This window comes from Lactuca saligna, chromosome 1 (assembly GCF_052625555.1).
Source record: "Lactuca saligna cultivar CGN05327 chromosome 1, ASM5262555v1, whole genome shotgun sequence".
NCBI classification, from domain to species: Eukaryota; Viridiplantae; Streptophyta; class Magnoliopsida; order Asterales; family Asteraceae; genus Lactuca; species Lactuca saligna.
In genome coordinates, this window is record NC_136417.1 from 153,209,381 (window position 1) to 153,220,773 (window position 11,393).

Sequence of the window (11,393 nt, forward strand, 5' to 3'; positions counted from 1 at the left end):
CACCAACTTAAAAGTTGACACTCTTTCAAAATCACTTGTATTCTCAGGAAAATAGTAGACAGGTACCCACACAGGTTTTGAGAAGACGGAGCATAGTGGCGTCACATCTTTTTTTTTGCTATAGTTTTGGTGTCAAACAAACAAAGATTCGAACACAATGTAAATTATATATCTTCAATATAATGGTCATGTTTGCTTTGATTACAATTATTCGATTCTTATGATACTGTACATGAACTCATCCACCTCCGAACGTTTCTGCCGTTTCGGTTTAGGGGTGTGACAAAAACCAATTTATAACCAATCGATGAAAATTCTCAATATTACTTGCATCCTTTTGACAATCCGAAACAGCTCCAGGTAAATGAAAATCTTACCTACAACAACTTCAATGATTGGAGCCAAGAGATGACCAATTTTTTGTTTGCCAAGGACAAAATTGGCTTTGTTGATGGCTCTCTTCTTAAACCCGCAAAAAAGTGATGACAAATATATGACATGGATGCGCTGTGATACTATGATCAAAGGATGGCTCACCACCACCATGGAAAAGGAAATACGAAGCAGTGTGAAGTATGCTAACATGGATCTCGAGTTCTGGAACAACTTACTTGAAAGATTCAGGAAGGAAATTGCTCAAAGAGGATATGAAGTCAAACAATCCATCACGCAGACACGCCAAAAAGGAACTTCAATTTCAGACTACTATACCAAACTAAGAAGTATATGGGATGACATAGATTTTGTCTTACCCACACCACGATGTAAATGCAATGGATGTAGTTGCAATATCGGGAAGAAGATCACGAAACTCAAGGAAAAGGAAAGGCTCTATGAGTTTTTGATGGGTCTTGATGCTGAGTTTTTGGTTATGATAACCCAAATACTTTCTTCAAAGCCAAGAACATACATTGGAACAGCATACCACATGGCAGCAGAGGATGAGCAGCAGTGAAACATTGTTGCTGGAAGGAAAATTACAGCCACTCCTGATGTGGCAGCTTTTCATACTTCGCAACAAGTTAGCCGTGAGAACCAGAACCGCAAAAGGAGTTGGAAAAATACTGACAAGAGAAGACCCAACAACAAATCAGTGCACTACACGTTCTGTCGAAGAGATGGACAAGTTAGAGACGGATGTTTCAAGCTTCTCGGCTACCCGGACTGGTGGCCGAGAAAAGGAAAGAAGGAGACGATAAAGCCGAAGGCAATCATGGCTAAAATAGGTATCTACAAGACACCAGGATTGACCGACCAAAAATATGAGATGTTTCTCAAAGTATCTGGCAAGAACAATGACGATAGAACCAATAACATGATGGGTTTAATTCAAACAATCCTATGTGTGCATGCTACCCTAGAATTGGATTTATGTTTTCACTATTAGTTATACATCTTTATGAACACAAAAAGAAACCTGGCATGCTACTATAATTTTTGAAATTCATATATAAAATTAGAATACATACCTTTTGTTGTTATATAGCAATAACAACTAGTTCCTTGAATCTCCTTAGCTCTTGAAAGCAAGTACCATAAGTGTAGTACCTCTAATGGCTCACAAACACACTAGGTGAAAGGATGAATATGGGAGAGAGGAGAGAAGGGTATCTTACCCTAGATTTCATCCCTTTTAGGTTTCCCCAAGGGTTGGACGAAATCTTAGTGCCTTAGGGTGCTATTTATACTTAAGGCTAACTAGGGTTTCAAGGTGTAAACCCTAATCCCTTAGCTTAGAGCCTAAGCAAGTCCATGGACTCCTTTCCTTAAGCCCTTGGACGAAAACTCCTAGATCCTTCTAGGATTTTCGTTCAAGCCTTAATAAAGGTGATCCAATGGCCCAAAGCCTCAACTATTAAATAATTAGAAAATAGCCCCTGCACTTTCAGTCAGTTCCTTTAATCCCAAAATTAATTCTAAATTAATTTCTGATTAAATACTAATTAATAATATGATTCCAAATTAATATATTATTCATATAATATATTAATAACTCATATTTATACCCTAATTTATTATTCTTAACAATAAACCAGCCTCTCTCCTCAACAATCATCCTGTCTAGTCACCGGTGTGAAGGGAACCCAAAAGGACGATGCACAATCGGGTCAAGTACATACCAAAATAGTTAAGGACTTAGACACTAATCCAACAGTCTCCCACTTGGTTAAGTCTAATAACTATTCTGCGTATAACCTTAGATCCTGATTAACAATCGTAGCTTTCAAAAGCTGCTGTCAACTCTGATCTTATCAGATACGCATCCTTTAGATAAGGGATCATATATTCCTCCATTATAGACATCATATAGAGTGACACATGGATTTAAATCATTCTCTCTGTCTATGTGTTGTTTCCCGATTTCCGATTTATGACGACTGACAACAGACTACAATTGAATACATCAAATTAGTCCCGGCTTGGCCAAGCACTTAGGTGTCATCACTAAATCATCAAGGGGCCCACAGATATCGCTTTCATCCTACTTTGGATAAAGGGAATGGATAAACTTTGATTCAATGCTTGCTTGCACTCACTTACCGAATCACACACAACAATATGTTTTATGACACCAAGTTACTGGTGCGTTTACATATTATCAATGTGTAACTGACTCGCAAGATACAACTCACACATCTCAGTTTCAAGAATATAAGATATTATTGTCTCACCAATCACTCGTGATAAAATCCATGAAGTGATCCAAGTGAGCATGTGTTTAATCCAATGCTGAAATCATATTCATAAGCACTCATGAACGTTGCAGCTAACCTTTGCTATGTCTAATACACTTTAGAAAATCTACAAACCAATTCATGATAGTCTTCATTCATACCTACTTCCAACATATGAACGATTGTGGTCCGTTCGAATAATTTGATTGTTCTGAACCAATATAATTATTCAGGATGTCAAAACATGCAAAGTGAAACACAAGATTAATACTAATCCCATATGGCCCCAAACCCTTGAGTATAAATAAAACACCTTTTATTTATCACCATATCGATTACTCATTATTTGTTATTTCAGGTAATCAACTTCTTACTTGAATTTTTACTACACTTGTCCCATGCTCTTAGCATGCACACAATGTTTACCTGTGGTCCTTTCTTTGTGAAATAGATCAAATGAACACATTTCCAATCATGCTCATTTCACAACTCCAATCCCTATTACAAGTGTAAGAAAATCAAATTCTTGTTACTTATGCTAGATTCTAACATTTTATGCAATGATTCTTTCGTAATGTCATAGCTCAAAATCATCAAGACTTTGCCAATCTCAATGAGAAACAATTCTATAGATAGGATGTCTCTCACTCAAAGTACATTCCTTTGAACATCCTTTCTTGCATAAAAGTTTCTAATCTGGATACAGATTCTCAATATCCAACTCCCAATATGGAAACATTTCCATATTTTCCATATGAAAACTCATTCTTAATATAATATCTATTCATAATAATGTCGATTGGTTCCATCCAATACCATACTTCCAACTACTCCCAAGCGACCAATCCTCAGCGAGCTTTGGATCGTCCTTTGATAGTTGTTTAATTATCTTAGTCAAAACTGATTATTGTCCTTTTTCCCTTTAAATGCGCTAGACATTTGGAAAATTTTAGAATGGTCAAATATTATAGCACTTGCAATCGATCCTATACCCGAAGCGTATGGGACACGATGCATAATGTCTTACATAAAGATACGATACTTTATCAATCTTATGCCATAACATTTAATGTCACGTTCTCACAATTCGAACTATGAAGAGGGATGCCATAATCATAATCGAAATTTTGAGAACGCACTATGTATCCTTGACTAAATTTATTAACATTCCACAACCTAAGCCTTTAGATTTGAAATGAAGCATAATATTCTCTCCCTTAATTATAGCAAAACAACCTTTCAACCCCTGCGACTTTGCAAAGTATAAGTCTTGTTTTCTATAATTAATATTGCTAACTTGCAATACTTGCCATAATAATCATACAAGAACAACTTTTATGCTCCTACTATCCTGATGATTATTATCATATAAGCATAACTCTTATGCTCCCACTAGCTTTGACATGTATTCAGAAAACAACTTAACTTCCAGAAAAACAATATCTATTGAATTTCTTAAGTTCATATTTCTAATATCTAATGCTTTGATAATCCTTTATCTAAGCTTATACACCTTTGCCTTAGATAGCTCATATGTGTGTCTAAACAATTTAGACTAATTGCCAAATCTCACAATTCGAATCATGGAAAGGGATACCATAACCATAATCGAATTTAAGAATGCAATTTTCACAATCACTATCTTCTTAAAATCTCTTTTAGTGAAAGCATTTCCTCACAGTGATTTTCATGAAGGAGGGAATCTTATGACACTTAGATTTTAATGGTGTATGTGTTCCTATCCATGTGAATTTATCAAAACCAAAGTTTGAGACAAATCCAAACTCATATGGACCGAACTCTTAATCTTGATTTCTTGCCTTATGGTAACACGAGTGCCCACCATGTCTTCCAATTAGTTAAGCAGCTCACCCTTTCCTATCAATGTACTTTTCATTGACCAAGGTCCTTTCCTTTTATGCTTTCAAATGAGAACTCATAGAACTCACATGCATAATTAACTCAATTAGAGTGGCACAGAAACAAAATAACGTCAACACGATAGGTTATAAACCTCAAGTCGTGTGCTAGTGATGATCGATAAGGTTTATTCTTGATTTGTTCTTGAAACCTTTCAAGACCATTAAGACTCCCACTGACTCCTTGACATATAAGATTCTCTTGCCAATAAACATTTCTCGAGAAACAAATATTCAAAAGTTAGTGTAGCTTTTATCAAGACAACACACTTCACAAAATTGGTCCTAGCTGGTCTTTGTCTTATCCAAGACATCACAACTTTCCACATTTGGTGAATGTTATAAACCTTCTTAAGACTTGTCAATCAATGTCACAATGTTAGCTCTAAGACTTGTTTTGGAACAAAGTATGATTGACTTCTTGATTTAACCATTTCTTCAATTCTTGATTCCTTTTATCAGACATACAATTGTACTAAGACTTACTTAGAGGATCAATTGAGATATGGTTCTTAATCATTAAGACCTATCATAAAAAATAATAAAAGGTACTCTCGTTTCTTCTTAGAATAGAGAAACTTTTATCTTTCTGCCTACTCAATTCTTCTTATTCGTTTTGCTATTGATTTAAACTCTTTCAATCAATTCAGAATTACACTTAATCTTATAAGTGTAACCATATTTACTAAACCTTTAGTAAATCATGACGAATATATTTTTTACTCTTGTGGTGGACTTGATTAACACACAACTTTGTGTACTCGATCTCCTAGTCCTTCACTTGACACTTTGTCAACGAATTAGTCTAATTTCCAAATATGAAATTTCTCATTCATCATGCAACCAAGTTGCACGATTCCAAGTTTTTGTCGAATTGAAACTTGGGTGATGAGAAACTCTCCCTATGTGGTAAATTCTCGACATTTCCACATAATTAAGAATCAAAGCCATTATTTCTAATAATAGAGACATTAAAAAAAATCAATTTTTCGTACAAGCCATCGCAAGGATAAATAAATAATATAAAATCAAAATTTTATTTTATTGCGGAAAAATTTGTCCTTACAATGCAATTCGTTGAAAAACTATGCTAATACATATTTCTTAGCACTCTTATTCTAACTCTAAGTAGTAGCTCAAGAATCTAATCTTCAAGTAATGCGATTGAAATGCATTTCTTCACGATTAGATTCCGCTCACTTCTTCCCTTAAGTTTCCTCTCTTTTCTTCGATTCTACAAAACATCAAATGTAATCTTATCACATCATGTATTAAGAATCTAGAATAGGAACTTAAAAGAGTTAGTTAATGGAATTTACCTAAAGCAGAGCCATACAGTTTGACTCTCCCGTCTCTTAGATCTCTCAGGTAAATAGGGCAGCTTCATCTCTAATGCCCCTTCTCTTGGCAATAAAAGAAAATGGATTCCCTTGGAATGGCACATGGAACTATCTCAGAATCTACCTTTTTCGGATCTCCAATGTCACCATTTTCAATATCCATTGAAGTTTGGGAGTTTTATTTGCCAGACAAATTTGCTTGACCAGCTCGCCAAATCATTTCTGATTCAGCAGCTATAAGCAAATAGGTCAAATCAATGAGGGTCACGTCATGATCCATCGTATAGTACTCTCTTACGAAATCACTATATGATTCAGGAAGCGACTGGAGAACCAAGTCAACAGCCAACTTACCTGAAATCTCGACACCCAACATCCTTAACTTTTCAATGTGTGACTTCATCTCTAAGACGTGTACACACACAGGTTTCCCATGTTTACTTGTCAAAAGGGCTTGAGTGAGCTTGAATTTTTCAAGCCTTAGAACATGTGGGTTAAGGAGAATAATTGGAGGAGGTGGAGGAAGTGAAGCATGATCTCTTGTTCCTCAATCGAATCGTGGAATATAATCTTCATGTGGAAAACTTGTTCCACGGGATTTGGGAATACCATAGTTGTCATACTTTGACATCTACAAAATGGGAGAAACTAAATGCAAGTTAGTTGATTCATTGAGTCCTTAATAAATCACCCAAATGAGATATCATGGCTAGGACCCAACACAATATGCTACAACCTAGAAAAGGGATTCCGTAATCTAGTTGCAGAGTATTTGAAGGTGAGTAAATGACGATTTACCAATTTCCACCATGAAAACCAAAAAGAAATTTAAGTTTTAAATCTATGAAAACTCCTAGATCCTTTGAGATTCATTGAACTTTTCAATGGCATGTTTAAATCTTGATATGCCCCTCTAGTTTGTGACAAGGATGCCAAGGATCACAAAGCGGGTGTGAATAACCATGCAAACTTACATGGTGCCCCCACATGTTACAGTCACCTATTCGATGTGCCGGTTAACCACACATGCCCCACTGAACTATGACAAAAATCGAGTCACCCTTTGCTACCTTTTCTTAGAACCATTTAGTGTGCCGGTTAACCACACACACTCCCCTTACGTCTTCGCAAGGGCACAAAGTGTAATTTCATGGAATTGCATCAATTGACTTTTGCCTAAAGTGACAAAGATTGGGAATTTTGTAAAACTTTTTTTAGTTACTTTATACTTCATTATACTTTTAATGGAAAGGGTTTGCCCTATCCTACCCATTCGGCTAACGACCCTCCACCAATCAAGGAAGCGGTGGGTGAGAGTGGACACCCATTAAACGACCATTTTATAGGCCATAACCTTGTACCCCCCTTATAGATCGGCTTCGTGAATGATGCCTACTAACGGTAAGACTAGCATTTTAGTTATACGTATATAATATTAAACTTTTAATGTTATACATAGTATAAGGGTGTATTTTACACATTTAAAATACCAGGTGGTTTAAATTAGACTTTTAATTAACCAAAATCATTATGGATTTATTAGCTTTCTTTTAATTATATACTTAATTAATTTAATAAAACCATAAGGGTGTAATTTGAACCTTTCAAAATTAGGAATTTGGAATTTAGACTTTCAAAATTAACTTTTAATCAACAATTTAAATTCCAAAACTGGAGGGCAAGTTTTGAAACTCTTCAAAACAATTAGGTTTTAATCTCACTTAAAATTTTCGAATTTAAGACATTTAAATTAAAATTTTAAATATTAAAACTCTTGATTTAATAATTACCATAAATTAAACAATTAATTTAAATTATTAAATCACAAGGGATTATCTAGATCATGAGGATAATTACCATTTATACATTTAAGATATCCTAATCCCTTGAATCCCTCTCTAAATCTCGAAAATAAGGGATGGGATAATTCAAGATCTTTAATTACCATATTTAACAATTAAAAGATAATTACAAGATATGGGATTATCCAAATCCCTAAAATTTAGGATCTTATCTTGGGGAAGGAGGCTAATCTCGAAATGTAAGGGTTTGCAAACCCTAGATTTCGAAATCTTGAACTAATGGAAAGGATTCATAAAACCTTTTCATGATATTTTCGCAAATTAGGGTTAGGAAACCCTAATCTTGAAATCTATAGCCTCCTAGGGTTTATTGGCTATAAACCCTAATTTGTCAAGTTCATACATTTGAATAAAAGCTATTAGAAAACCAAAACCAATGGCTCTGATACCACTGATGGGTTTAATTCAAACAATCCTATGTGTGCATGCTACCCTAGAATTGGATTTATGTTTTCACTATTAGTTATACATCTTTATGAACACAAAAAGAAACCTGGCATGCTACTATAATTTTTGAAATTCATATATAAAATTAGAATACATACCTTTTGTTGTTATATAGAAATAACAACTAGTTCCTTGAATCTCCTTAGCTCTTGAAAGCAAGTACCATAAGTGTAGTACCTCTAATGGCTCACAAACACACTAGGTGAAAGGATGAATATGGGAGAGAGGAGAGAAGGGTATCTTACCCTAGATTTCATCCCTTTTAGGTTTCCCCAAGGGTTGGACGAAATCTTAGTGCCTTAGGGTGCTATTTATACTTAAGGCTAACTAGGGTTTTAAGGTGTAAACCCTAATTCCTTAGCTTAGGGCCTAAGCATGTCCATGGACTCCTTTCCTTAAGCCCTTGGACGAAAACTCCTAGATCCTTCTAGGATTTTCGTTCAATCCTTAATAAAGGTGATCCAATAGCCCAAAGCCTCAACTATTGAATAATTACAAAATAGCCCCTACACTTTCAGTCAGTTCCTTTAATCCCAAAATTACTTCTAAATTAATTTCTGATTAAATACTAATTAATAATATGATTCCACATTAATATATTATTCATATAATATATTAATAAATCATATTTATACCCTAATTTATTATTCTTAACAATAAACCAGCCTCTCTCCTCAACAATCATCATGTCTAGTCACCAGTGTGAAGGGAACCCAAAAGGACCATGCACAATCGGGTCAAGTACATACCAAAATAGTTATGGACTTAGACACTAATACAACATAACACTCCAAAGGAAAAAGTGAGATGTAAATCTAATAATGAAAGTGACTGGATAATCGATTCAGGGGCAAACGGATGTATGACCGATAATCGCGAGTCTCTTTAAAACCTTACAACTGGAGGTAAAGAATTACTAGTCACCATCCCCAATGGTTAAACCGTTAATATAAAAGGAAATGGTGAACTCAATTATAAAGGGGGGATCAAAATTGAAGGAGTTCTATATATACCAAATTTAAAATGTAACCTTCTATCTGTTAGTCAACTAACGAAAGATTTGAAATGTGCCATCACTCTCTTCCTAGATTTCTTTGTCATACAAGGCTTGAGGACGAGGGAATTGATTGGAATAGGTAAGTGTATTTGTGGACTTTACTAATTGGGGATCATGCAAGAAGATCAGAAGGCTATGGCAGTTACTACCTGAAATCAATGGCATAAAAGACTTGGTCACCCATTGAATAAAAAATTATCTCATATTTCTTTATGTAAGGATTTTAGTTATAATTCTAAGGATGTTTTTTGTGATTCATGTTTGAGAGCTAAATTAACTGCACTCCCTTTTCCAACAAGTACAATAAAAACAAATGGTTGTTTTGATATGATTCATTGTGATATTTGGGGTGGCTATAGAACCTTTTCTCTTACACATGGAAGTTATTTCCTCACTATGGTCGATGGTTATAGTCAAGAAGTTTGGATTTACATAATCAAATATAAATACGAGGCAAGTGACTACTTGATCAGTTTTTATAACCTCATCCAAACGCAATTCCAAAAGAATATAAAATGACTCGGATGTGACAATGGAGGGGAGTTCACCTCCAATCACATGAGAAAATTTTATGCCGATCATGGCATTAAGATCGAGACAACATGTCCATACATCCCACAACAAAATGGGGTTGTGGAGAGAAAGCATAGATACCTTTTGGAGATAGCACGCACTTTAAGGTTTGAAGGAAAGTTGCCCATAAGGTTTTGGGGGGAATACGCCCTAACAGTTGCATGCATCATCAATAGGTTACCATCCAAGGTAATCAAATACAAAACACCATTTGAGATAGTGTATGGAAATGAACCTCCTTATGAGCACATGCGTGTTCTAGGTTGTTTGACTTATTTCTTGAACACCGAAACAAAAGGAGATAGATTTTCTTGTGAGGAAAGGCAGGTGTATTTTTGGGATACCCTTTTGGTACAAAAGGTTATAAAATCTATAGTTTAGAAAAATGAAAAATCACCGTTAGCCGAGATGTGAAGTTTATAGAAATTGTTTTTCCAATTTCCTGTTATAAAGAGAATGTTGATCAGGGAGAAAACGAGATCATTGATGAATATCAAAAAATTGATGGGCATAAGCACGATACAGAGAACAATTTGTGGCATGATGATAAGCCTATACAAGATGATCCCAGTACATTTCTTGAAGAAGATGTGACCGACGGTTTGAACTCATCCATGCAAGATAATGAGCCTATAAGTCCACCTGGTGATACGACACAAGCTCAGGAAATCAATAGCAACCCACTACATGATGATGCTAACACATTGCATCAAAATCATAATTATTTGGGCCGTGCATCTCAACAGACCAAGGTTCAACCAGCTCATTTCAAGGATTTTGTAATAAACATCCCACCTTCTGTCAACCATGCGCACCCAAGCTCTGATCAAGTCCCTTCCACGGTACATCCTATAGCTTACTATATGTCTTATGACAAGTTTTATAAGATTCACAAAAGTTTTCTTGCGGGCATCACATCACACGATGAGCCCAAAACCTTCTTCCAGGCTTCACAAGATGAAAAATGGAAAGATGCCATGAAACCAGAAATCAAGGCACTTGATGAAAATCGAACGTGGTCTCTAGAATCATTACCTGATGAGAAGAAGGCAATAGATTCTAAATAGGTGTACAAGATAAATATAAACCAAACGACGAGATCAAGCGTTACAAAGCTAGGCTTGTAGCGAAGGGATTTACGCAGAGGGAAGGTGTGGACTACCACGACACCTTTGCACCTGTTGCAAAATTGGTAACAATACAAACTCTCCCTACCTTTCCAATAAAGAAAGACTGGATTATACACCAATTAGACATCAAAAATGCGTTCTTACATGGTGATCTCAACGAGGAGGTATACATGAAGCTTCTGCATGGGTTCTCAAAAGACAATGATACCCACGTTTTCCGTCTCAAAAAGTCTATGTACGGATTTAAGTAAACATCACACAATTTGTACAATAAGCTCACGCATACTTTGTTAGAGCACGGTTTCACTCAGTCCAAGGCAGATTACTCATTGTTTGTGTATAATAAAAATGCATTTTTTGTGGCAGTTTTGATCTATGTTGATGATGTGA

General features: G+C 35.4%; 2 protein-coding genes across 2 annotated transcripts; both read left to right on the forward strand.

Annotated features, from left to right (window-relative positions):
• The first annotated feature begins 451 nt into the window (after positions 1-451).
• Positions 452-955, forward strand: LOC145012729 (uncharacterized). Its single transcript, XM_078971517.1, has one exon. The coding sequence runs from the start codon at positions 452-454 to the stop codon at positions 953-955; it is 504 nt and encodes a 167-aa protein (XP_078827643.1).
• An 8,903-nt stretch (positions 956-9,858) lies between these two features.
• On the forward strand, positions 9,859-10,940 carry LOC145012740 (uncharacterized). The gene is made up of 2 exons (XM_078971529.1): positions 9,859-10,233; positions 10,341-10,940. The coding sequence occupies exons 1-2, from the start codon at positions 9,859-9,861 to the stop codon at positions 10,938-10,940; spliced, it is 975 nt and encodes a 324-aa protein (XP_078827655.1).
• The last annotated feature ends 453 nt before the right edge of the window (positions 10,941-11,393 follow it).

What these genes read in the sequence shown, in the direction of transcription:
- LOC145012729 (XM_078971517.1), top strand. Translation starts at nt 452, where the DNA reads ATGGCTCTCTTCTTAAACCCGCAAAAAAGTGATGACAAATATATGACA.
- LOC145012740 (XM_078971529.1), top strand. Translation starts at nt 9,859, where the DNA reads ATGAGAAAATTTTATGCCGATCATGGCATTAAGATCGAGACAACATGT. An exon ending in ATACCCTTTTGGTACAAAAG is followed by an intron (nt 10,234 to 10,340) that starts GTTATAAAATCT and finishes AATGTTGATCAG; the next exon opens with GGAGAAAACGAGATCATTGA.